This window comes from Molothrus aeneus, chromosome 29 (genome assembly GCF_037042795.1).
Source record: "Molothrus aeneus isolate 106 chromosome 29, BPBGC_Maene_1.0, whole genome shotgun sequence".
NCBI lineage: Eukaryota > Metazoa > Chordata > Aves > Passeriformes > Icteridae > Molothrus > Molothrus aeneus.
In genome coordinates, this window is record NC_089674.1 from 3,803,368 (window position 1) to 3,829,511 (window position 26,144).

Here is a 26,144-nt window from a genome sequence, read left to right on the forward strand (position 1 = left end):
GAAGGAGAGGGTCAGAGTAGAGGGGCTGCAGAAGCCTCCAGCCCCTCGGTGTGGTGGCCAGTGGTGACAGAGGGGATGGCTCAGCCCCGAGCCGCCCCCTCCCCATGTCCCGACTCCCGTGGAAAACAGAGCTTGGAATACTTTAAAAACAGGTAACACTTGTTGGTCGCCTGTGATTTTAACCTCACCTCCCCCCTTTAAAAGTTTGGCACTTCCAAGGCGTCAGTAATTAGGTGGTTTCGTGCTAAGTGTGCCAACTGATGCTATCTTTAAAACCCTCCGAGTTATATAGCAAATGTATGGAAAAATGCTGTGTTGCAATAGCTCCACTTACCCAATTCCTGCAGGGCCGGCTTTGCCATGGGAGTGAAATCCGGGCTACGGGAGGGCTGCGGCGGGAGGGGACCGGGCAGTGGCCGCGGGGACGCTGGGCACGGGCACACCGGGAGCTCGGGAGGTGCCCCGGGGCCCGGGCATTGTCGCAGCCGCTCGGGGCAGGGGGAGCGTTCTCGGGGGTGGGGGGCAGCGAGCCCCGACTTGGGCTCTTTGTGACCGCGGGGGGAGGAGGGGCCTGTGTGTTCCACCAACTTCAGGGTCACCATTCACTTCAGAGCGCCCCACATTCACTTCAAGGCCCCTCACATCCACTTCAGGGCCCCCGTGCACTCCAGGGCCGCTCGTTCACTGCAGCCCCCCGGGCACTGCAACCCCAACCCTGCAGTGGAGCCCCTCCATTGACCAACGCCCCCTTCCACTAGAAATTCCCCCTACCCTGTGCAGAGCCCCCCATCCTGTGCAGAGCCCCCACCCTTTGTAGAGCCCCCACATCTTGCACAGGACCCCCATGCTGTGCAGAGCCCCCCGTGCTGTGCAGAGCCCCCCACTCTTCTCAGACCCCCCCATCCTGCACAGAGCCCCCCTCCCTCGCACCCTGTTCACCCCCATCCTTGGCAGGACACTCTCCTTGTTTTTACCCCTCTCTCTCGGTCTCTCACCCCACCTGGCCCCCTCCCGCCGCCCCCCAGCCGCAGCCCCCCCTGCCCAGCGCATCCCCCGCCCGTGGCCCGGCGCGGCCCGGGGGGAGCGCGGCGGCGGCGGCGGCGGCGGCGGCGGCGGCGGCGGCAGGAGGGGGAACGGGGGGGGAGCGCGGGGCGGCGGCGGGCGGGCGGCCGAGGGGAAGCGCCATACAAGGCCTGGATCCGGCCCCGCCTCCGCTCCCTTCTTTGGCCGCCGGTTCCGGCGCCCCCGGCGCTGCCGAGGTGCGGGGCGGGCGCGGGGCGCGGAGGGGGATCCACAGCCCGCCCCCCCCCCGGGCAGCACCGCCCCGAGGCGCGGGGGTGAGGAGGGGTCCCGCTGACACCCCCGTGCCCCGGGGGTCCTCCCCCGTCACCGCATTCCCACGGTGGGAGCGCGCCCGCAGCCGCAGCGCCGGGGATGCTGGGGGCCCCCGCTGCGTGTCCGGCTCCGGAGGCCAGAGGAGGGACCCCCCCAAAATGAAACCACCGCTCCTCAACCCTGCGGTTGATGCTGCGGGGCCCCCGCTGCGTGTCCGGCTCCCACGGCCCCGCGGGTCAGAGCAGGGACCCCCCCAAAATGAAACCACCCCTCCTCAACCCTTAATTGTGTCCGGTACCAACAACACCACCCGGTTCCTCCCGATTTGTAGCGGAGGCTGCGGGTTTGTTCAGCCTTATCGGCACCCACGGGCGAGGGTCCCGCGGGGAATTCCTGCTCCAGGGCAAGCAGCTCCTCGCCCTGCTCTGGAAAACTCCGCATCCCCACGGGCGCCAGCCCCACGCTCGGCTCACACTGGCCCGGGTGGGTGTCTGTGCCCCGAGGGTGACAGTGACACGGCAGTGGCACCTGCTTCCCGCTGGGAATGCGGCTGGCTCCTGCCCGCGTGGGGCTGCTGGGGCTGTGGGTGCACCCCAAAGCCTCGCGGTAGGGTTTAGGCTGGGTTTAAAGCTCCTGAGTCATGAGGACCTGCCGCTAAAGCCGGCTGGGGAGAGCGGGACAGCTCCGGCACTGACAGCGGTTTGATTGGGAACGGCCTTGAGCCAAAATAAACCGAGGCAGACTCAGACTGGCACGGAAACGGCCGCATGGGGGTTGGACTGGCTTAGTTACAGCTCAGCTTAATGGGTCAGAGCATCCCGAGCACAGCTCTTCACCCAAGGGGGGGGGGAACAGAGAGAGACTCACCTGGGATGGCTCCGGATGGTTTTAAATTACAGCCCAGGCTGGATGGAGTCTGCAGCCGAGAGGTTTCACCCTTTTTTCGTCATCCCACACACCTGCCCCGTGTGAACCCCGTCCTGATCCAGGTGTTTTGGTGACCTGGATCATCACTGCTGGCATTCCCTGCCCATGGATCTGCCCCGTGCCCCGCTCAGGTGAGACCCCACCTGCGGTGCTGGCTCCAGGTCCGGGCAGCAGAGGAGAACATGGAGCTGCCCCAGGGCTGGAGCCACTCTGCTCTGGAGCCAGGCTGGCAGAGCTGGGAGTGCTCAGCTGGAGCAGGGAAAGCTCCAGGGAGAGCTCAGAGCCCCTGCCAGGGCCTGAAGGGGCTCCAGGAGAGCTGGAGAGGGACTGGGGACAAGGCCTGGAGGGACAGGACACAGGGAATGGCTCCCACTGCCAGGGGGCAGGGATGGGTGGGATATTGGGAAGGAATTCCTGGCTGTGAGGGTGGGGAGGGGCTGGGATGGAATTCCCAGAGCAGCTGTGGCTGCCCCTGGCAGTGCCCAAGGCCAGGATGGACAGGGCATGGAGCAGCCGGGGACAGTGGGAGGTGCCCCTGCTCATGGCAGGGGTGGCACTGGGTGAGCTTTAAGGTCCCTCCCCAGCCCAAGCATTCCAGAATTCCATGAATTGCTGCCGTCCCTCCTCAATCCCAAGTGTCCCACACCAGCGTTGCCCCATCCCCCCTCACCTCCCAGCATCCCGTGCAGGGCTTGTGACAAACGGTGACATTATTTAACCATGTCCCACCCTGCCCCGTTCCCGTGACACCCACCCCAGTGCTGGCGAGGGACCGAGAGCCCCCAGCTCCCACCGCGACCCTCCCTCGGGGCCGTGCGATGCTGAGAGCGGCCACACCCCATCCCCAAAACCCCGCTGGGCCCCCCGGGACCGGGACCCTGTCCCCCTGTCCCCCTGGGTGCTGTCACCTGACGGGAGACTTCTCCCCGCTCCTCTCGGTCTTGTGACCCACCGGGCCCTGATTCATGTGCGGGAACCCTGCAGGTGCTCCGGGCCGCACATCCTGGGGGACCCCCGGGCTTCGAAAAGGGGAACTCGTCAGGGTTTTTCACCTAATTAACGGCAGCTTAATTGTACCTACAGACAAGGGAAGGCGAGCCCCGTTTTCGTGCCTTGTGGCCAGGCTGATGGGCTGCTCGCTCCCGAAAATTCACTTGAGCTGAGCCCTGAAGGCTGGGGGACATCACGAGCTGCTCCTGTTCGGGGTCTCAGGAGCTCTGGAAAGCTCCACACGGGGCACGGTTCTGTGTTGCAGGCTTTTAACTCCGCCGAGGGAGAGAGGGATCATCTGTAATGATGGCGATGATCACCAGCATTGTCACCTCATCCTGGATTACAAAGGATGCTCAGGCTCGGAGCCTGAGGCACAAACCAGAACGAGGAGCTTTTCCTCCTTGGATTCGCTGCAGATGCAGATCTGGGGCTGGTAAGGTCACGGAGTCGTAAACAGAGTGTGGCTGGTGGGGACCTGAAAGGTCACCGGCCTCCTACCCCCGGGGGACGACTGTGCCAGGGCCACGCGTGTGGGCGGCTGCCTGGATGGTCGACAACACAAACTCTGCTCGAGCAGTTTGGAGAGGGAAAAAACACACCCCGAGCCACCCAAACCACGGGGTGGGCGTCGCGGGGGTATCTGATCAAGCCGCGGTGGTTACTCAGGGTGTGAGTTGAGTTTTGTTTTGTTTCGTTTTGTTTGCAGGTGCCGAGCTGCTGTGACACTTCAGAGCTGTCCTGGCAAACAACAGCTGCCCAGATGTGGCTGCAGCACCAGCAGTTTGTTCTCTGAGCATTGCATGGCCTGGCATGAAAGGTGCTCAGCACTGGCCGGGATGGGATTCAGGGTAATCTGGAATTTCTGGGGGAGGAGAGACTTTCTGTGTGGGAAATCCTCATTTCAGGCCAAACTCTCACTGAGGGAACTTCAGCCAGGAGAAACTGCTGGGCAGCCTCCCTGATCCCACACCAACACGCTCCTGGACTGTGTCCTTCCCAAGGCTCCTGCCTCACCTTGGTTTTCCTGATTTGCCTGTGAAAACTCCACACCCTCCTCCTCCTCCTCCTCCGGAAATATTTGGAAACACTCGCACTGAAATATGCATGGAAAAGGAGATGGGCATTTCCCTCATGGAAAAGGAGTCTGGCATCTCCCTCATGGAAAAGGAGACTGACATCTCCCTCATGGAAAAGGAGATGGGCATTTCCCTCTTGGAAAGGGAGCCTGGCATCTCCCTCCTCCTGCAGGGGACCCACAGGCAGAACTTGCTGCCCTGGGGTGTCCCTGGGTGGATCCCAAAGAATGGATCCCCATAAGCCAAACCCCGGGGTGGCTGGTGGGGGCAGCTATGGGAGCGTTGTGGGTGGCTGTGGGAAGCCATTTCCTGCCTCAGTTTCCCCCGTGGCAAGGCAGGGATCAGCCCTGCCTCACCCTGTGTGGCAGCAGGATGAACATCTTGGGATGGGGAGGAAAAGCCCTTTGGAGCAGAGCTCCAAACATCTTGCTGATGCTGGGAAATGGGTTCTGGGTGGCCAGGCTTGGTTCCTGAAGGAAACAGCCCTGGGAGATGGCTGGAGGCCAGGCATGCACCTGCAGGAGTGTTTGAGCTGCTGGAGGGGGGAAGGCTCTTCCCAAAGAGCATCCCACAACTTCCTGCTGCTCCTGGGGGTGAGGGACTGCAACCCCACAACTCTGGGGTGGGGGACTCCAACCCACAACCTCCCACTGCTCCCAGGGATTGGTGGGAGACCCCAACCCCATAACTCTGCGGTAGGGGACTCCAACCCCAAAACTCTGGCTGCTCCCAAAGGTGGGGGACTCCAACCCCACAACCCTGGCTGCTCCCAGGGGTTGGTGGGGGGCTCCAGGTTGTGCCAGCAAGGGGCTGCTGAGTGCTCTGGGGGAGCTGGGACCTCTGGGTCACCTCAGTCCGACTCAGGTCTGGTTTTCCAAGCCCTTCCTGTTATTATCCAGCTGGGGAACAATAGCAGGGCAGCTGGCGTGGTGTGACCTGGAGATAAGGAGACAGCTGATTAACAGGGAAACTACAGAGCAGGCCCAGAGTGAAAGTGGTCCCCAGGGTGGGAAGGATGGGATTCCAGCCAGGGATCAGGAGCAAGCAGGCTGCAAACCCAAGGATGATTTTATGGGATCAGCAGCAACCTCGGTGTGGTGGCCCCAGGAAGGAGCCCTGGAGTGACCCCATGAGGGGTTTGCAGAGGGAGACCACAAAGGCGTTTTTTAACATGAAACCAAGAAGCAGAAGAGGAACTGGACCCTGGAATGACAGCTCCCAGAGCTGTGCCGTGACAACACTCTGGAGATGTGAGCACGGAGAGGAGCAGAGGACGTCAGAACCCCCCAAATCCACCACGGCCAGCAGAAAAAGGGCTCGGTGTTGTGCCAGCACAGAGGGGTGAATCCGGCCCGGTCCCAGGGGCGGGGTGTCCTCCCAGACAGAGAATTCCAAAGGCTGCGTGCCTGGGAAAAAGCGCTGCTCCCGAAGGCTGAGCTCCACCAGCCCAGGAGAAACTGGGCAGAGGCCAAAGGCGAGGGATCCGTGAGCCATTGAAACCAGCCCGGGGGGAATTTGCCATTTCCTAGCAATGAGGAAATGTGAGGTTGGCTGAGGAGCCGCGGGGCTGCGGGCAGGGAATGGGAAGCGAGAGCAGCCGGCAAGTGAGGACAGGCCGGGCCGGGGCCGCGGGGCGAGTCCGCCCGTGCTGCCCGGGGAGCGCCGGCAGAGCCAGCATCGCCTCTTTCCACCACACCTGGGCATGCAAAGCCCGCCGGGCATCCCCCTCATCCCGCAGCCAGCCGGGGTAAACAGGGCAGTGCCAGGCACGGCAGCTCCTGCGCTGGGACCCCCGTATCAAAAACGCTTTGGTCGGTTTTGTTCTGCCGAGGAGCGTTTTGGGGCAAACCACATCTGAAGGTGCTCGTGGCTCCCGGAGGAGTGGGAGAGGCTGGGAGCTTCCCACTGCCGCCGACAAACCCGGCTCAAAGCGGCTCGGGGAGCAGCTGAAAGAGGAAACAAAACCTGCGCTGAGTTTCTCCCCGCTGAGCATCCCTTGAATGCTCATCCCAGGATGCCCACAGCGCCTCTGGGCACAGCTGAGCTGCTGCTTTCCCTCAGGAGCAGCTGGAATTTGCATCCCAGGATGGCTGAATGGTCCAGTGAGCAGGATGGGGGTCCAGGACCCCAAAACCAAACCAGCTCTGGTCCTGGGTCCCCAGACAGCCCCACAAAGCTCCTCTGATATCATACAGCATTTTGGAAACCCAATAAAAATTAATTATTACTAATTAATGAAACCATCACTGCAGGACCCGCTGGCAGGGACACAGAGGTGGGGACACGTCCCTGTCCTCGCCTTTCCTGCCTCACCTATTACTTCAGGAGCCCTAAATTCCTGCCACGGCCCAGCTGCCTCTGCCAGGGCCCGCCCAAGCCCAGCAGCAGCTCCCAGTGCAGGCTCCCACCCCATCCCCATCCCCATCCCCATCCCCATCCCCATCCCCGTGGCACGGGAGGACCCCCAGACCGGGGCTCTGTGAGTGCCCAGCACGAGGATGAAGGCTGGGAGCTCCTCACTGGATCATCCCAGCATCGCCCACCCCTGGCTGACGTGCAGAGCCGGTGCCTCAGCATCCCGTGGGGCTCAGCTGGCCGGGGGATTCTCCCACGTCGGCTCCCAAATCGGGCAGCGCTGCTCGGCCCCAGCAGCACGTGGGGATTTGGGGATTATCCCTCCTGACCTATTTCCCGGGGGGGTGCAGCCGGGCTTAGCTCAGGGAACGCTTGAGGAGTGCAGAGATGTGCAGATAGAGGAGCTCCGAGGTGTGAGATATCAGAATTAATTCGCAGGTTGATATAGTTATGCGCTTAGATCATCATCAGCTGATCCTGCTAATCCCTTCTTGAGCAAGTCCCTGGCTGAGGGGGAGCTGCTGCCTGGCACTGCCGAGCTCCTGCCAGCTGGGCTGTCCCTGTGCCATCCCCAGGTGCCACCCAGGCTTTGGGGGTCCCCCAGTACCTGCTCCGGCCTTAAATCTGCATTTTCCTGGGGTGAGCCCTCTGCATCAGACCCAGGGGCTGAGACTTTCTCCCATCAATTATTTCAGTGATTATTAAAACCTGGTAATTGTTATCCTGTTGACTTAGGGCTCGTGTTTAGCACGAGCTTCTCCTGGCCTCCAGCCCAGTTTTGGCAAGGAACACCCCCCCATGTGCTGCTGGGTGCTGCTGTTTCTCACCAGGAACACTCAATTTTCACGAGTTCATTGTTAATTTTTAAACTCCACGTCCCCTTCTCCCTCAGTCATGCCATGGAGTGGGTGGGTTTGCTTCAGGGAGGGGCTGGAATTGCCCAAACCCAGTTCAAAGCTCCGTCCTGGGTGAGCAAAGGGGAGCTGTGTCCATCCCACAGCCATGCCTGGCCTCAGCTCAGCTCACAGCCCCCCAGAATCCCTGGCATTCTGTGTTTCCATGGGTCTGTGGCCTTGGAATGCAGCTGGGCTCTGCAGGGCTGGTGAATCCATGCTGGAATTCCTGGGATGTGCCCTTGGTGCTGTGGGTCCCATACCTGAACTCACCCAACTCTGTTTTCTCCCAGCCCTTCACATGAAAAAGTCATGAAGCCACGACAGTGGAAAGTCGAGGTAACAAATACAAATAAAATTTCCTCTGGAGGCTAAAAATGACACCTAGACAGTGAAAAAAAACTTCTCTGGGTGACAATAACAGAGCGTGGAGCTATTTCAGTGTTGGGCTGTTCCATTGCAGCACTCGGCGCTGGGGTTGTGGCTGCTCAAAACCAGCCACTTCCCCAGGGACGTGACGTGTTTCCTTTCCATCACAAACTGATTTAGAAGCAAAACTTTCTACATTTAGGCAGCTGAGAGGCTCAGCTTCTCTTTTCTCTCTCGCACCAATGGTGAGCGAATGGAAGGAGAGATAAAGGGGGTGGGACCAGCACCAAGTGAGTGTACGTGGCTTCCTCCTTGGGAGTTTTTTCCTTCACTCTTTCTAAATAATCGAAAAGTGAACCAGAAAACCACAATTAATATTTTCCACACCGTGGAGGCCTTGTGTGCATCCCAGTGAGAGTTTGTGGTGCAGGCCTGGCCAGGGCTGCTGCGTTTGCAGCCCCGAGTGCCCCCACAAGGCCCCGGTGCTGGGTCCTGGCAGGGATCATCCCAGCACAGGGATATTGCACAGCTGGGCAGGTTCCTGGTCTGATCATTCCTGTCCCCATCCCCATCCCCATCTCCATCTCCACCCTCATTTCCATTCCCCCTCCCCATCCTCATCCCTGTTCCACTCTCAGTCCCTATTCCCATTCTCAATCTCCATCCTATTTTATCTCCATCCCATTTTATCTCCATCTCCATCCTATCCCCATCCTCATCTCCATTCATGTTCCTCCATCCCCATCTCCATCTTCATCCCATCCCCAACCTCATCTCCACTCCCTTCTCCTTCTCCATCTTCACCTCACTCCCATCCTTGCTGTCCATTCCATTTCCCATCTGTCCCATCCACATCCCCACCTCCATTTCCATCTCTACCCCATCTATCCTCTCATCCCCATTCTCCATCTCTGTCCCATTGCCATTCCCCATTCCCATTCCCATTTCCATTTTCCATCCCATCCCATCAGTGTCACACTGATCACTCTGGCTCCCAGCGATCCCAATCCCAGCCCAGCTCAATTTGTGCCATCCCCAGTTAAACCCAGGAACAATGGTGATCATTTCCTAGAAGGACAAACACCCCATTGCCTTTTCTCCACCCAAAATAACCAGGGCAGGCACGAGGAGCAGGGAGGGGAGGCTGCTGGAGTTTGGCTCAGGATGTCAGCCCAGCCCTGACCTCTCATTTACACCAAACCTCGCTCCCATCTGCCGGGCCAATTACACCCTGCTCTGAGGGCAGGATAGAAAAAGGAGAAATCCAACTTTAGCAGACTTCCATGACATCTCAGTGTCATTTCCTCTGCTGCTAATCTTAGCGCCAGTGGCAGCGGGGTTCATGTTTTTTTTTCCCTGGGTTGTGGTGTTACCCAGCTTCCTTTTTTTGTTGCTTTCCTTCCCGCCGGCTCCTGCAGCTTCACCCAGCCTTGTGTGCCCAGGGCAAGGCTGGATCCTGCTCCTGCACCCCCTTGGACACCCGGATCCTCCCTGGAGGGGACAGAGCTCTGCAGGACCCCGTGTGATTCAGCCCCTCTGAGGCAAAGAGCCACTTCCTGGAGGGAAAGTCCCAGCCAAGTTTAACCTCCCAGTGCAGGACTGAAACTCAAATATAACCCCCCAATGCAGGACTGAAATTCACATTTAACCCCCCAGTGCAGGACTGAAATTCACATTTAAACCCCAGTGCAGGACTAAAATCCATGTTTAACACCCCAGGACTGAAATCCACATTTAACTCTCCAGTGCAGGACTGAAATTCCCATTTAACCCTCCAGTGCAGGACTGAAATCCAGGTTCAAGCCCCCAGTGCAGGACTGAAATTCACATTTAACTCCCAGTGCAGAATTGAAATCCATGTTTAACACCCCAGGATTGAAATCCAAGTTTAAGCCCCCAGTGCAGGACTGCAATCCACATTTAACCCCCCAGTGCAGGACTGAAATCCACATTTAACCCTCCAGTGCAGGACTGAAATCCACGTCCAAGCCCCCAGGCAGGACTGAAATCTGCCCTCACTGCCAGGGCCCAGGGAAGGTGGCAGCAGGATGGCACAGAGATGGTTTTTTGGGATCAGGTTGCTCTATTCCACACCAGGCACTGATGCAGAGCTGAGATGCAGCCACCAGAACATCACAACCCCTCTGAGGGACCCCAGGCCTCCCTGCCCAGCCCTGAGCCAGTCATTCCCTTGTGCCTCAGTTTCCCCTGCCTGCAGAGTGTCCTGGGCTCCTGCTCTCCATGGTTTGTTCCAGGGGGAAAATTATTCCTGGCCATGGGCAGGACAGAGGTGGCTTTGTCACAGCACAGACACCGGGATGTGCTCCAAGGAGGAGCTGCAGGCGGGTGAATCTGAGCCTTGGAGAAAACTGAGTCTTAGATGAAAGCCTAATTAAGGAGCTAATTAAAGGGGAGGTCTGGCTAAGTGGCCAGTAGGCAGAGCTCTGCTGATTTATGCCTTTAATTTTGGTTTTGCTTTCCAAGAGAAACGGGCTGAGGGCAAAGGCAGGGCAGGGCCGGGGCAGTGCCCGGTTCCCACATGGTGCCACAAGGGACCCCTGGACAGGCATCACTGTCCCTGTCCCCCCTGGGTGACCCTGGGGTCACCTAAACGAGGGTCTGGCTGGCCACCCCTGCTCCCATTGCCCACAGATCCCAAAATGCCAAACTCACCTGGCACTGCCCCTGCCCGCGCTCGCTGCCACCACAGAGCCCCGTGTGCTCCATCCAAACTTTATTCAAGAAGCTGCAGGCATCAAACTCAAAGTCCCCAAAGTGCCAGGGGGACATGCAGGGCGTCAAGTCAGAAATGGGGTGAAGGGGGGAGAAGGGGAGATGCCCGAATTCCTGGGATAACCGGGCGAGCTGGGATGTTCCCCAGAGGGAAAGAGAACTTGGCTGTGGGAGGGGAGGGGTTGGGGCTGTGGCTCTGGGCTGGGAGCAGGGTGGGATCATCCTCAGTGGGTCTGGGGTCCCCTCTGCTCCGGGCAGAGGTGGCTCTGGGCTCTGGGGATGTGCAGGGCAAGGCAGGGATGACTGCAGTTAATCCTTGCAGTTTTTGGTGAGGAACTGGGTCGCGGCCACGGGGTGGCCCAGGTGAAAATCCTCCACGAAGTCCTTCAAGTCCCAGGTGCCTGGGGAGAGAGGAAAAGGGGCTGAGCAGGGCTGGAGAGGGGAGCAGCCCTGAGCAGCTGCTGCTCTGCCCCAAACCACGTCCTGCACACCCCAGGAGGCCCCAGGGCCAGCCAGGAGTCACGGGGACCCCAGTCTGAGCGTCCTGGGGCTACCAGGCTCCTCTCCTGCCCCCTGACCTTTGGAGCAAACCTTCCTACGGCTTCCTACGAGCCCACCCCGGGGCTGGCCTGGCGGGAAATCCCCCTGGGGATGTCACAGGAGATCCCCCGTGCCCCGAGTGGCATTCACTGAGCTGCTGCTCCTCAGGCTGCTGGAGCCCAGGGCGTTCCTCATTCCTGACCCTCCTCCCCCGCTGCCTGCCCTGACCCAGCATCCCGGAGCTCTGGGGCAGCCTCTGCCGGGTCCAGCTGTGGCTTTCCCCACGTAGGCAGCAGGGAAACTCTCTCCAGGTCGAGAGGCAGGAGGGATTCCCTCACACCCCGGCCCCTGTGGGGCAGAAATCCCCCTGAGCCCTGCCAGGCTCGGGCACCGAGCCTGTGTCTGGCTGGTGGCTGTGGGAGCATCCTGCCCTGACCGGGGGGGCTTTCCCTGGCGCCCAAACAGCTCACGCTGCCCCTCCTTGTGGGGAAAGGGGCCCGTTGTTTATCTGAAACCTGTCCTCTCCTCTTCCTGGCTGCTCTTTAATGTCACGAGGCAGCCTGGCAGCTTTTATCTGCTGCCACATCTCGGCCCCGACTGGAGCACAGCGTCCCCTTTGCTCTTGCAAAAGTGCTGAGCAAAACCTGAGCTGCTGCATCACCTCCGAGGGGTGCTGATGGCTGGGGGAGCTGCTGGAGCTCCCACCTGCTCCCCACCTCGGGCTCGGAGCTCCAAAAAAAGCTCTGGAGATTCTCTGGTGACGGCAGCGCACCCTGGAGCTGCGGGATGCTCCAGGGCCAGGAAGGAGCTCCCAGGATGCTCGGCAAGGAGCTGCATCCCACATTCCGGCTGGGATGAGGTGTTGGAATGCACCAGGCTGCTGCTGCAGGCTCCCAGGTGTCCCCTGCCACCCTCCGAGGACACAAACCCAGCCGAGAGCGAGGACGGTCCCAAGGTCCCGCACTGGGGTCAGCTCCAGCCGGGCCACAGAGCCACGAGCCCCAAATTCCACCTCGGCAGGAGGGGCAGCTCCTCTCTGGGGGGTCCCAGCCCAGCCCCCTCCGTGCTGGGGGTCCCGATGAAGGCGGCACCAGGGGCAGGAGCCCCGCGGGGCCGCTCCCGCTGTGCCTGGTGGGTGCCTTTCATCCGGAGCTTTCAAAGCGCTGGGAACCCCCCGGGAGAGGCGCGGGTGCCCCGCGGGGCCGGGGTGAGAGCGAGACGCGGCACCCCCGACTCCCAGGGGTGCCCGAGCTGCCGCTGATGTGCGGAGCCTCCGGAGGGGAGGATGAAAGGAGCCGGGGGAGGCAGAGCCTCTGCGGGGCTGCAGGGCCGGGGTTTTTCCTGACCTACTTTCCAACCTGCCCTGGCACCGATCGTGCCCGGCCCGGCCAGGGAAAGCCCCGGGGCAGCCGCGGGTGTGGCCAGGGGAGGGGGATGCACCGGGAGGTGCCAGATTTGGGGCGCTGGGTCCCCCCACACCAAATCCAACCCCTCGGGTGCATCCCCAAAGGGTTTGCCCCGTCCCGGCGTGGCCAGCTCCCTGTGCCAGCGATCCCAAATCACCCAGCTGGCTCCCAGGGCTGGGCACTGTGAGTCACTGGGATCACGGAGCCGGGAAAGGGGCAGGGGGCCGGCCGGGGAGCCGAGGTCGCGGTGCCACCGTCCCCTCTCCCTGCCATAAACAATACGGCGTTTCATCCGTGGCTTGGTCCGTTTTCAAGCTCATTTCCCAAAGGATTAAATCATCCCACTTGGCTCTTATCTGCACACCCGCCGGAGGAAGAGGAGTGCCCGCTGACACCCACACGTGCGCGGCCGCCTGAGCCCGGAGCACCCGATGGGGAAACTGAGGCACGAGGCAACCGCTGGGCTCGGGGAGCTCGGCATCCCTGTGATCCCACAGGTTTCCCAGCGCTGCCCTCGCCTCCTGCCCACCCCCCAAACGCCGGTCCCCTCCTCCCCCGGCCCCCCGGCTGTAATTTATCAGCCTCATCAGCGGCGATGTTCTCCTGATGGGAGCCCTGATGCTTCTCTGCCAAGATTAATGATGTCCCAGCGGAGGTGGGCGGGAGGCCGGCAGCTGCTTTGGTCACCATTAAGTGACACCCGGGGACTCGGGCCGGCACCGTGCTCTCCCCGCAGCCCTTTGCCGCCTCCCGTCCCGGCCGCAGCCTTTCCCTCCCCGCCGGGGCCCAGTCCAACCCGATTTTCCAGCTGGGTGGATCGGATTGGAGGCGCACAAGGTCGGCTCATGAGTCAATGCGGCCCCGATCCGGATCCGGAGCTGGAGCTGGAGAGGGATGGAGCCACAGGCTGGCAGGGCTCATCCCCGTCCCTGCTCCCGAAGGCAAAATTTATGGGAGGAAAAAAATCCATTCCCGGTTCTAAAACACCTTTCCAGGGCACGAGGGGCTTTGGGAATGTGGGAGCATCTCCCCAGCTTGCCAGAGCTGATGGGAAGAGGTGGAAGCACAGGGATGAACTCAGGTGAAATTAAACCTCAAGATTTTCTAATTAAAGATCCCCCTCCATGAAAGCTGTGGGGGAACTTTACTTGCCCAGCACCACAGCCGGGGTCTGGTGGGTGCCTGGATTCCCCCAGCTGAGGGATTTCCCGTGGATCGAGAGCCTGTGGTGGCCTCGGGATGCGACGGCGGCTGTGACATTTCACAGACCACAATTTATTATCTTGCATCTCCCCAAAACACAGGCACGGCTTGTAACACTCCTGGCTGCGAGGGAAGTGGGGTGAGGGGCAGGAAGAGCTGTGGGGACACCCCAAACGTCCCCACCTTTGGTACTGAGCGGGGACGGAGCTGCTGCTTGGTGACAATTTAGTGGTACAGCCAAAAACTGAAGTGAATCAGACTCCAGAGGAGAAACTGAGGCTCTGAGTTTTTTGCCTGAGGTCACACAGAGCTGGCTGGTGCCGGGATTGATCAGAAACACTCACAGGGAAGGACCAGAGTGGTTTTTACCCTGGTGAAACAAGATTTCTGCTCAAGAGTCACCCCGGAGAAACACCCGGCCATAAACAACAGATTTCCACCTTGTCACGAGTGACAGGGGGACGTGTCCAGGTCCTGCAGCCCTCCCAGCACCCACCTGTGCCCATCAGTGCCACCCCAACCGGGACACCCCAGCGGCAGGGTGGAAATGTCCCCACTCCCTCTGCCCAGCCAGGCAAGGAGGGAGAAGAAGCCGGGATTTGTTTTCCACGCTCGCTGTTGCCCCTCGCGTTTTCAGTTCCCAGGGATCTTTTCCAGGAGCAGGGACAGGCGACGCGGGCAGGTCCTGGTTTAGTGCCCTCTTCTGGAGGCTCCGGCCGAGCTCCTGCCATCCCGCCTGGCACTGTCACCTCCCCGGCTCGGCCTTGCCTGGCCCGGCCGCCTGAACAGGCCCAGTGCCAGCAGGGAATTGAATTTTACTGGGAGCTCAACAGAAACGCTCTGGTGGGGCTCAGCTCTGCCAGGGGATGAGCTGCCAGAGGGAGGGATGCCCAGCACAGGGATGCAGCACTGGAGGCTGGACACATCCCGAGTCTGGCATGGGCCAGCGCCACTCCCTGTGCCTGGCCAGGACGCGTCCCTGTCCAGGGCTGGGGATGAAGGGTGTCCCCAGCCTCGGTGAGACACAGATGTTGCTGTCACCAGATGCAGGACGGAGTGAAAGCAGCAAGAAGGGGTTCATTTGAGGCCAAATAAGATGGGAAATTCTGAGCAAGGATGCAAACTGTGCCTGCGGCATCACCAGGAGAACCTGCATCGCTTCTGCTGCAGGAGAGGAGCCAGGCAGAGCCTGGGCTGGGCTCTCATCCTTTGGGATCCTTTGGGATTGGGTTCACCCCCTCCTTGTTCCCACCTTCTGCCAAGGTGTCTGCTCCTCCTCCCTGTGTGCTGTCTGTGCACCACAGGGCTGGAGGCGCCAGCAGATCCATCGGCGTTCATCCCACTGCCTTGGGGATGGATTTATTTAAAACCCTTGAGACACAAAAATCTCATCCTTTGGCTGCTTTTAGGGTTCATTCCCTGGGAATAAAGATGATGGGCTGTTGGTGTCTGAATCCAGCAGCATCCCCCGGCCAGGCCGAGGATGTGATGCAGCAGTGCAAGGGTTAAAAATAACCTTTAACCGAGTCTCCCTGCCAGACCCCCACAGCTGCCTGACAAACGATGCTGAGGCATCGGATCCCGTGGAAAAATATCCAAAATATCCTCTGGGTCTTTCCCAGGAAGTGCGGGAAGGGCTGGGAAGCACAGATGGGATGGGGACAGCGGCAGCTGGGGAATGCCCGGCCACCCCCGCCCTGGGGACAGCGGGGGGACGCCACGGGGGGACATCTGGGGGGCTGGAGCCGCAAATCCTGCTGAAAAGAGGATTTATCTGGAAAAAGCCTTGGTGGTGTCTCTGCTTCCCTTCCCAGCTCCGGTGGGAACGTGGGGACAACGCGCAGCCCCCTCCTCCCAGCGGGAATGAGGGGCTGGCAGGGGGGTGACATCGGCGGGGTCATTAAGAAGCAGAGCTAATGAGCCAGAAAACCAAGCCAAGGGCAGGGACAACCCGCAGGGAGCCTCGTGGCAGCCTCATCCCGCTCCGGCCATGGGCTGAGCACCGCGGCTCAGTGCCGGGGAGGGGGCAGGGGCTGTGTGAGAGCCCCCCGGGGCAGCCCCCGCTCCGGGCCGGCCGCTGTGCGTTACCAGGCACGGGCTGAGTCAGGCAGAGCAGCCCAGACGCACCGACCTGACCTGCCCGTCGAGCCCTGCTCATGTGGTCCCAGCTGGGAAAGTTTTGAAATTTCCCTTGTGGAGGCCACGTGAGGCACAGAGCGCCGAGTTCCAGGCAGGGCAGGGAGGAACCCACGCCTGGCACAGGGCGCGATGGATCCCTGCCCATCCCGGGCTCCCGCAGCCCCAGCATGGAGCAGCAGCAACGGTTCCCTTGGCATTTCGGGGGTCTCGGCTGCTCCATCCCTTCCGTGAAAGGTTTTGGGAGGAGCTGGGAGTTGGCGGGCGTTGTGTCAGCCCGGTTTGAGCAATCCCTTGCTAAAGCTTCTCCGCCGCTGATCCTTATCCGCCCGCTCCGAGGAGCCGCTGATGCAACTGCCGCGGCTGGGGCTGGGGGGGATGTGCCAGCAAGGGCTGCATTTCACAGCCCACATCTCTCCCTGCTGCCGGTCCCGCTAGCCAGGCCGTTACCAGACGTTTTCCAAGGGTTTCTGCTGCCTGGCAAGGATTTAACACCTCACCCACGTCCCCTGGGAGGATCCCTTTGCACCGAGCCGGGCATCCCCAGCCCGCGGCGTTGCCCACAGCCCTGGAACAGCCCCTCGGGGCGGGGATCAGGGCCAGGCGGGTCCTTACCCAGCGATTGCTGCTCCTCGGAGCTCAGGGAGATGGTCTGGTGCTGCGACTGCCGGTACAGGCGGAACTGGTAGCGGTGGTAGCCGCTGTAGCGGGAGGGCTTGGGCCGGCTGTAATCTGGGGTGCACAAGAGAAGGGCTGAGTGTCCCTCTGAGCTCAAACTCCCACCAGAGCCAGTCTTCCACCACCCTCCTGCAGGCTGGGATCAGCTCTCCCATGCAGATCCCTGCCGTGGATCAGCTCAGGGGTTCCCCCAAAACAATTCCTCACCACATCCTGGACCACCCTGACCCCTCCTCCATCCATCCCCTTCCCCTGTCTGCGCCCTCCCCTGGGCAGGGGGATGAACCTGGGACCCCCAGACCCCAGCAGGGCATGGCCAGCACCCCTTGAGCTGCCCCAGGGGGATTTTGGGGTCCACGCTGTGCTCCAGGCTGGGAGGGAGCAGGGCACAGCTGCCCAGATGTGGGGCCCACAGCTGGCTCAGGGCGTGTCCAGCTGCTGAGGACAGAGGCTGTCTCTGGCAAAGGGACATCCATGGGATGCACAGCACAGCCACCCTTGGTCTCTATCAGGGACAGGAGGATGTGGCACCAAGGGGCTGAAGCTCCAGCAGGAGCCAGGGGAGCCCCCAGCCCCTCTCCCCTGGGCTGTGACCTCCCCGAGCCATGTCTGGCCCATTTTGAACTGAAAGTCTTTGTTCCTGCAACATCACAGCAATTGTTGGGATTCACCCACTTTTATCTTGTGTTTTTCTTTTGGGTTTTATCCCTCCCCCCTCTTTTTACCCTGGTTTGGAGCCTTTCCAGCCACTGGGGAGTTTTTAAACCACTTTTGCCTCTAGAAAAAGTTAGAGAAAAAGTGGCTCCTCTTTCAGACAGTGCCCAGCTGTGCCCTAGGGAGCTCCTTGTGTTCTCCCCTTGTGTCCCTCCCTCGTGTTGTGGTGTGCCCACCCCAGCCAGCACTGCCACCCTGAGACCCCGTCCCCCCATTTGGGGTCTGCACTCACCTGTCAGGACCTTCCCTTTGATCTTCCCAACCCTCAGATCTGAACCCTGAAAGGACAAAAAGAGGTTGGTTAGGTGAAACTGGCATCTTCAGGAGAAACACACAGAGGGTGCCCCCACAGCTGTGCCCACTTCTCCCCAGGGATTCATTTCCCAACCTTTTGCGTGTTTGCCTTGTAAAGATCATTCTCTCATCACTTCCTTGTAAAGAGAATTTTCTTCAGGTGGGTGGGAAGGAGCGTGCCAGGGCTTTTCTTTGGCTATTTGGGATTTAGGGCTTGATCCACAATGCCCTGGCACAGGTGACACTGCTGTCACCTGCACACAGAGACTGCTCACAGTCGGGAGACCCAGGGAATGTGACACCCTGGGAAAGCCACAATAATTCCCTTAAAATCCTCAGTGCTGCTCAGCACACCAGCATTTGGGACAGCTGGCCCATTCCAGGTGGAATTGTGCTGATTTCCAGCATCATTCCCATAACAAAGCTCTGGCTTTGCTCTCCTGCTCACAGAGCTTGTCCCACTGCAGGCTTGGCTCTCCACCCCTGCCATGGCTCCCAGGAGCAGGGAGCCTTTCCTGGGACACCCAGCATCCTGTGGGGACTGCATGGGTGACAAAGGGACAACACCAGGAGCTGCATGCACATCCTGGCCCTGCACATCCCACCTCACCCCTGACCTGCTGTGCTATTCCCGGCCATTCCCAACCTCCCAGCGCTGGTGAATCCTCTCCTACAGCACCCGTTATTCCAGTCCTGCCCACACACGCTCCTCTGCCAGGCCTCCTCCGTCCTAACCTGCCCTGGGAGTTATTATCCCAAAAAAAAAAGATGCCTCAGATAACTCCCAGCAAAGGTGCACGTGGGGAGCAGGGTTTGGTGCCTCGGCTCCCTGCGATCAAAGCTTCCCTTTCCCTCCAAAGGAAACTGCTCTGCCCTGAGTCACGGCTGGGGACAGCCTCCTGCCAGCTGCCCCTGGCACACCAAAGGTCACCAGGGATCCTGGGGTTTCGGCTCCCTGACTCTGGCTCGGCTGCAGCTGAAATCTGCCCGTGACAGGGAGGAGATGAGTGAGGACCTGGGCAGGTCCGGGTGCCTGGGATGGCAGCGGGAGGGGAAAGCAGGGCAGGATGTGAGGAGAGAAACACCCGGGGGGCGCCTGAGGGGACGCACGGGGCCGTGGGGCTGCTGTGGCCCTGCCCAGATGTGCAGAGCAGCGCCATCCAGATGTGCAGACCCCTGCCATCCAGATGTGCACAGCGGCTCCGCCCAGATGCTCGGCAGCGCCCATCCAGATGTGCCCCGCCAGCCCCAAACGGGCTCGCCCCTCCTCCGCCCAGATGTGCGCACGTGCCCGAGCCCTCCAGCTGTGCCTGCTCCCCCAGATGTGCTGCTGCCCACAGGGGCGGGGGGGAAGCTGCCGGCGCATCCCGAGCTCATCCCAAGCCCATCCCGAGCTCATTCCAAACTCATCCCGAACTCATTCCAAGCTCATCCTGAGCCCATTCCAAACTCATCCCGAGCTCATCCTGAGCCCATTCCAAGCTCATCCCGAGCTCATTCCAAACTCATCCTGAGCCCATTCCAAGCTCATCCCGAGCTCATCTGAGCCCTTTCCAAGCTCATCCCGAGCCCATCCCGAGCCCATCCCGAGCTCTCCGTGCAGCCGGGCCGGCTGCCAGCCCCAGCTCTTCAAAGGCACGGACTGCGGGTTTCTCTCCGCTCCTGGCAGCATCGCTGCCGTGCGGGGACCGCGCTGCTATTCCTGGCTTTGCCAGGGGCTTATCAGGCCGGGCAGGGCCTCCTCCCCGTGCCCTGCCCGCTGCTGTGGGCTGCCGGCTCGCCCCGAGATGCTGCGGCTTCCTCGCTAGCCCCGGGCATGGGAGAGTCAAAGGATAAAACTCCTTTTTAAGAGGCAAGAACAGGAAGAGGGCGGGAGGAGGGAGAAAGTCGGGATGAGCGCTCCAAACCCTGCCTGCCACTTTTTTTTTTTTTTTTTCTTTCTCTTTGATAGTAAACAGCTATCCTGGGAGCAAGGAGCAAGCTCTGGGCACGGCTGCGGGGATACGGGAGGGATTGGAGAGGTGGGGTGTGACGCCCTGTGACATTTTCTCCTTGTTTTTTGCTCGGGGAATGGTTTGTCGGAGGAATAACCCCCCCCTCCAGCTCCTTTCCCCTTTGCTGACACGCCGGTGAGGGCGAGGGGAGCATCACACTCCGGCAGCTCCCAAAGATCCCTGCCACGAGCCGAGCTAATGGACACTGATGAGCTGCCGCGTTTATTAATGCCCTTTTATGAGAGCATTAATAGTTCCTAATGACACCATTTGAGCTTCCCAGCCTTTTAACTCCTCTTTCTCTCTTTCCCCTGCCGAGGACACGGTGTAGGAGGTGGAATTAGATATTCCCACCCTCCGGTCTGCGGCGGGGCACGGGATGCTCGTGCAGAGACCTGGGAAAGCTGAAAAATCTGTGCCACGCAGTTCGAGCGCCAGGAGCTGCTCTCCGCGATCTTTCCCTCGGCCAAAGGAGTGGGGGATTTTATCCCGGTCGTTTCTGGTGCCCTGGGCACCGAGCGAGGCTCCCTGGGCAGCCCTCGCTGCTGCCTGCACGTCGCAGCCGAGGGTGGGGGGAATAAATAAATAAACACAAATAAATTAAAGGCGGTGAGTCACCTTGTGTTTTCCTCTTGATCTTTTTTGTTTTCTTTTCACCCCCTTCCCTTTCTTCCCCCTCTCCAGAACGTGTCTGATCCCATCGGAGAGGAGGGGAAAGGGATGGGTGGCGAGCTCTCGCCAGCGATTCGCCCGGGCGAGGACGGAGGGTTTATGGAAAGTGGGTGTGGGAATCGGCACAATCGCTGGCAGGGGACCAGGACAAACAGATGACGGATGGGACCCGGGGAAGTGCAGCCGAGCAGGGCTGGGCTGCTCCTGCCTCGCCGGGAGCGCGTCCCAACCCGGCCCCGGGGACCTCGGGACACCGGGGGGGCTCAGCCAGGTGCGGGGGCTGCATCCCGTGGGAAGGGCCCGGCCCGGCATTAACCAGCGATTATCCGAGGGGAAGCTGATCCCGGACAGCCGCGGTTCCTCCCGCACTGCTCCTCACGAGCGGGAGTTTGATGGGGCTGAGCGGCTTCAAAGCTGGCCCAGCGGGAGCCCAGGTTTGTTCTCCTCAGTTGCTGTGATCTTTGCAATGAGGTCAGGATGGAGGAATTGGCTCAGCATCCCGGGAAAGGCAGAGCCGCTGGGATGGCAACCCAGCTTCCCTGCGAGGCTGGAACGGGGAATGAAAGGATGAGATGCTAATTGCAGGTGGATCTGGATCTGTTCCACCGTGTCCTTGCAGAGGAAGGTGAAGGGTTTGGGGTTTCCTCCTCCCCACCAAAGCCAGCAGGACTGGGGAGGACCAATCCTCCCCCAGCTCCCAGAAACATCCAGGCTCGTCCTGCTTTCCAACAAGAAGCATGTGAGCAAAGAGCCATCCAAGAGAAACTCTCCCTCCAATTATCCCCGTGCTCAGGGAGGCCAGGACAGAGCAGGGCAGGGCCTGGGCAGCTCCCAGCACTCCCAAACTCTGGCATTTCCCATCGCAGCTGCCTGTTTGAGCAGCAGCTCACTTCTAGTGGGATTCTAGTGCTGCATCTGGGGCAGGGGATGCTCCCAAAGGGCTCTGGCTCGCCCACGACCCTCTCGCTCTCAGCCCAGCCTCGCTTTTCCTGTCAGCCTCAAGCCGGGGTTTGGTGCCTGAAGGAGCCTGTCAGCCCCGAGCCTGAGAGTCCTTTTGTGATGAGAAATGTCACATCCCATTATGCCAGCCCTGCTGTGCCGCTGGATTGGCGTGGGCTCTCCGTCGGGAAAGAAATTGGGAGAAAGAGGAAAAAATACGGAGAAACACAGAAATAGTTTTCATGCAAGAACCAGGATGGGAAAGGTTTCATTGGGAATGGCCTCTCCTGGCTGCTCTATCACTCCAAAGCATTTTGACAGCATTCCCAGGGCAGGGATGAGACCCCACAGAGGTCGGATCCCATCACACCCCAGCTCCAGAGAAACCTCCCCTTCCTGCTGGAGCCAGCCCAGCTTCCCCAGCCCAAAGCTTCTCCTCAGCCTCCTGCTCTGGTGCTTCCCCAGAGCCCCAGTTCCTGGATCTGGCATGACTCAGGGCCTGGCTTCGTGCTTTGAGCTGGTTTCACTTGCTGGGCACAGCTGGAGACGTGGTCAGGCCGCCCCAGGCCTGAGGCAGGAACGGTTCCCAGAATTTCCCTGCATGCCACGTCTCCATCCAAACTTCCCACCTGGATCCTCACTGCCCAGACTTTGCTTTGTAAGGAACAGGAGTCAATGCTCACTCCAGAGCCTCCTGCTCCTCTCACAGGCTCCAGGGATGTCCAGTCCAGCCCTGTGGTCCCCAAGGAGGGTGGGACACATGGAATCACCCCATCTCCAGCTGCCAACCCCCTTACCAGAGCCCATTGTTCTAATTTATTACATTTTATGTTCATGGAATTTCACCATTCCAAGTGATATTTGACTTGTTCCCTGTCACTCTGCACCTGAAACATTGAGAAACCACTGTGATCTGAGCCCCATCCAGGCAGAAAAAGAGTGGAGAAGGCACTTTTCCTTCTACAGGGAACTTCTTTCCAGGGCAGATCCAGAACCTCAGGAAAGCTACACCTGGGTGGGTTGGATTTGTGTTTGAGGACTGACACAACCACAAGCACCAACAGTGGGTGATTTTAACCCCCAAATCATGCTAGGACACCCTGTCCCAGCAGGCACTGACCAACACTGACTGCACACCCTCATCCCAAAAAATTCTCTGAGGTTCATCACAATTCCTGGGAAAATGTGCTGAGGGTCCCCAAGGAGCAGGAGGGGTCCCATTGTCACCCTTGGGAGGCTCAGGTTGGAGCAGGCCCAGGAACGTCACCTCTCCAACACAGATCTGAAGAGCCTCTCCCACTTTTCCAGGGTCTGAACTCCAAGGATTTGCCCCTCCAGCCTTTAGGATCCTTAGGCAGCTCTTGGCACGGCCTGGACGTTTTTCTAGCTCACGATAAATGGGGAAGGCGACCATAAAAATATATTAAAAAATAAATATCGGGCACGGTTGTAATTTAAATGCAGCTTTGTCTGATCCACCCTAATGCCCCAGGGGAGGACGTGCCACAGGTTATTAACTGAGCAAAATAAACATAAATCACCTCTGTGCCTGGCTTTTGCAAGCTTTTCTTAATCTAGAAATAAACCCCTGCACTCCATAACCTGAACCATCCCTGGCAGGGACCTTCCCAGGCTCCTGGCTCCCTCCTGGCAGCCCCAGGATGGCATTCCCAGTGCCAGCATCTCCCTGTGCAATGAGGGAGGCTCTGCTGGGTGCCTTTCCAGCCAGACACTGATCCCTGCCCAGCTTAGGCTGCTGTGCCCATCTGCACCTTTCCTGCAGGATATAGGTGAGGGGTCTGAGCCAGAGGGGAGGAGGAGGCTGTGATGACACCAGGAGCATTTTGAAACCTCAGACAAAACATTTGTGTTGGAAAAGGAGAGGGATTTTGTTGTTTTGGTTGTTTTTTTTTTTTTACAAAACACCTGCAGGATTGTGGAGGCAGCTGGGGGTGGGGATGGGATGGAGGATGCTGGGCTCCCTTCCCAAAAATGCAGCAGGGCTGATGTGGGAGGGCAGGGGAGATGTGGCTTTGCCAGGACACTCCTGGCATGGGTTGGAACGCTGGATTTGGGAGTCGAGGCTGGTGGCTTCGCCAAGAAACTTCATGGAGGAGTTTCCCTGCTACCCCTTCCTCTGCATCCCTGCAGGGAAGCACCAGGGGTTTGCTGAAGTGAGAAAGTTGAGTGAGATGGAGGTTGAATAAAATGGAAGTTAAATAAAATGGAAGTGGAATAAAATGAAGGTTGAATCAACCATGGCTGAATAAAATGGAAGTTGAATAAAATGGAAGTTGAATAAAATGATGGTTGAACCAATGATGGTGGAATAAAATGGAAGTTGAATAAAATGGAAGTGGAATAAAATGAAGGTTGAACCAATGATGGTTGCTCCAGGTTGTGGCCATGGTTGTTCACTCCCTGCTTGCCATGCTCTGGACCCCGGGGATTGGGGGGTGGCTGCACCCCAAGCCCTGCACGGTCCCACCCCGGCCCCTGGGCAGCTGCTGTAAAGCCGGGATGATAAACGAGGGATGCGATTGCTAAGAACAACAGGGATGTTGATAGCAACCCCAGGGGTGTGTTAGAGGCTGCCTGGATGCCGGGCTCGGCGCTGGCTGCCTTGAACAGCCCCGCGGTGTCGCAATGAGCTCCCGGCGGAGCTGGCTGCCGCATGAATCACCCTGACCCGCTGGCCCGGGGCTGGCCCCGCCAGGGCAGGGCTGGGCTGGGATTTGTCCGGCTCAGGATCCGGCCAGGACCCCCCTGGAGCATCCCCCACCTCCTCAGTGGGATGCTGCTCTGCTGGGGTGGGAAACGGTGCTGGATCTGGAGGAGGAGGAGGAGGGGGGATGAGGATGGCTCAGGCACAAAGACAAGGGTACTGTGCGCCCATCAGTGTTCAAATGCCACTTGTGACACCCAGGTGAGACCACGCCTGCATTTGGTGCCCTGGGCTTTGTCACGAGCCCAGCCCTTCCCAGGAGCTCCACCAGTGTTGGGAAGGATGAAAGTTTGACAGGAAAGTCCCACAGATTTGTGTGCTTGGCAGAAAGATTTTTAAATGTAGAATCTGAAGAAGGAATAGAGATGGAAGCAAGTTTTGATATAGAAGAAAAGAATTGCTGAGCCAGTCTCACTGGATAACCAAGGAGGCAAAGGGTGTGTGAGTTAGAAGGGGTTTTTATGACTTAGAGCAAAGGATAAACCCACCCCAAACAAGAAGATGTTTTTACCAAGCAGGGAGAGAGCACAGGCAAACAAGGCAGCAAATGTGGCAAGTAGAAAAAAGTCTCAGAATTTTCCACTGCAAGAAAACTGAAAAACAACTTCTAGCTTAAACTGTGATGTACTGACTGTTAGTGATTGGAGAACAGTGACATGAATATGAAAATTATAATAGGCTATAGATAATAGTTAAGGTATAGATTGGTTCTACTGTATGAAGATGCTCAGCAAAGAAAAGTAAATAATGCAATGTGACCAAAACCAAAGGGTCTCCAGGCCTGCCTGCAGCTGGAGCTGACAGCTGTGGGCACAGCTCTGTCACCCACCAGCCTGGACTGCTGTGACCTCTTGGATGGAATAAACTGCATTTTGTGTACAATAAACTGCATTTTGGATACAATAAACTGCATTTTGGATACAATAAACTGCATTTTGTGTACAATAAACTGCATTTTGGAGAGCTGCCTGGAGTCCCACATCCCTCATTTTGGCTCTTACACACCAGAACTTCCCTTCATCCATCCCATGGATCTGGGGTCCCTTGGGTCTCCCCCATCACCCCCAGTTCTGATGGGACATCCCCAAAATGCCACGAGAGCTCCCAAGAAAGGTGAACTACAAGAGGTCTCCACAAAGCCCCTGAGATTCCAGCAGGAGGAACAAGCTTGACCTGGCCAGAAAAAAGGGCTGGGTAGGACTGGGAAGGTCTTTTCCATCCCACTCCCTGAGAGTGGAAAACTTGCTCGCCCTGTGTGCGTGTAGCTTTAAGATGAGTTTGCTTTTCCAGCAGCAGATTTCCGGAGGATTCTTGGAGAAACACCAAATTTTGCCTAATTCAGTCAGTTAAAGGCCCGTAGCCTGAATTCTGTGTGCATGAGAGCGGAGCCTGCACTGGAACCTTCCCTTGGGATGCATCCCTGGGGAGGCTCTGCTGCTGTGTCACCTTTGGGGACAGGGATGGTTTCCTGTGCTGGTTGGGAAGCGCTGGCACATTCCCAGTGCCAGGCTGTGGTCACCAGCAACAACCACGGCCCTGGGGCACGAGGGCCTCCCCTCTGAGCCACTCATCCCTCTGTGAGGCACAGCCAGCCTGGAATCCCAGAATGGTTTGGTGGGAAGGGATTTAAACCCATCCAGTGCCACCCCTGCCATGCCCAGGGACACCTCCCAGTGTCCCAGGGGGCTCCAGCCTGGCCTTGGGCACTGCCAGGGGCAGCCCCAGCTGCTCTGGGAATTCCATCCCAGCCCCTCCCCGCCCCCACAGCCAGGAATTCCCAATTCCCAGTATCCCATCCAGCCCTGCCCTCTGGCACTGGGAGCCACTCCCTGTGTCCTGTCCCTCCATCCCTTGTCCCCAGCCCCTCTCCAGCTCTCCTGGAGCCCCGTCAGGCCCTGCAAGGGGCTCTGAGCTCTCCCTGGAACTTTCCCTTCTCCCTTGGGTACTCCCAGGGATCCAGGGGCAGCCACAGCTGCTCTGGGAATTCCATCCCAGCCCCTCCCCACACCCATTCCTTCCAAAAATCCCACCCCAATCTCACGTTTCCCAGTTTGAAGCCATTGCCTGTGTCCCCAGTCCCTCTGCAGCTCTCCTGAAGCCCCTTCAGGCCCTGCAAGGGGCTCTGAGCTCTCCCTGGAGCCTTCCCTGCTCCAGGTGAGCAT

General features: G+C 59.2%; 1 protein-coding gene and 1 long non-coding RNA gene across 3 annotated transcripts in view; one reads left to right on the top strand and one right to left on the bottom strand.

Annotated features, from left to right (window-relative positions):
• The first annotated feature begins 2,040 nt into the window (after positions 1–2,040).
• On the top strand, positions 2,041–4,397 carry LOC136567752 (uncharacterized). Of its 2 annotated transcripts, XR_010785145.1 has the most exons (4): positions 2,041–2,393; positions 3,518–3,688; positions 3,962–4,072; positions 4,161–4,397. It is a non-coding gene; the product is annotated as an uncharacterized lncRNA (long non-coding RNA). The 2 variants fall into 2 exon arrangements; XR_010785144.1 differs by having other exon boundaries at positions 3,962–4,397.
• A 6,270-nt stretch (positions 4,398–10,667) lies between these two features.
• Positions 10,668–26,144, bottom strand: part of PEBP4 (phosphatidylethanolamine binding protein 4) — an 80,562-nt gene continuing 65,085 nt past the window's right edge. Inside the window, exons 5-7 of the mRNA XM_066567321.1 lie at positions 17,591–17,636; positions 16,582–16,698; positions 10,668–11,082 (exon numbers count right to left, since the gene is read on the bottom strand). Of these exons, the coding sequence (XP_066423418.1) occupies positions 10,991–11,082; positions 16,582–16,698; positions 17,591–17,636 (255 nt within the window). The 3' untranslated portion in view covers positions 10,668–10,990. The remainder of the gene's footprint in view (positions 11,083–16,581; positions 16,699–17,590; positions 17,637–26,144) is intronic.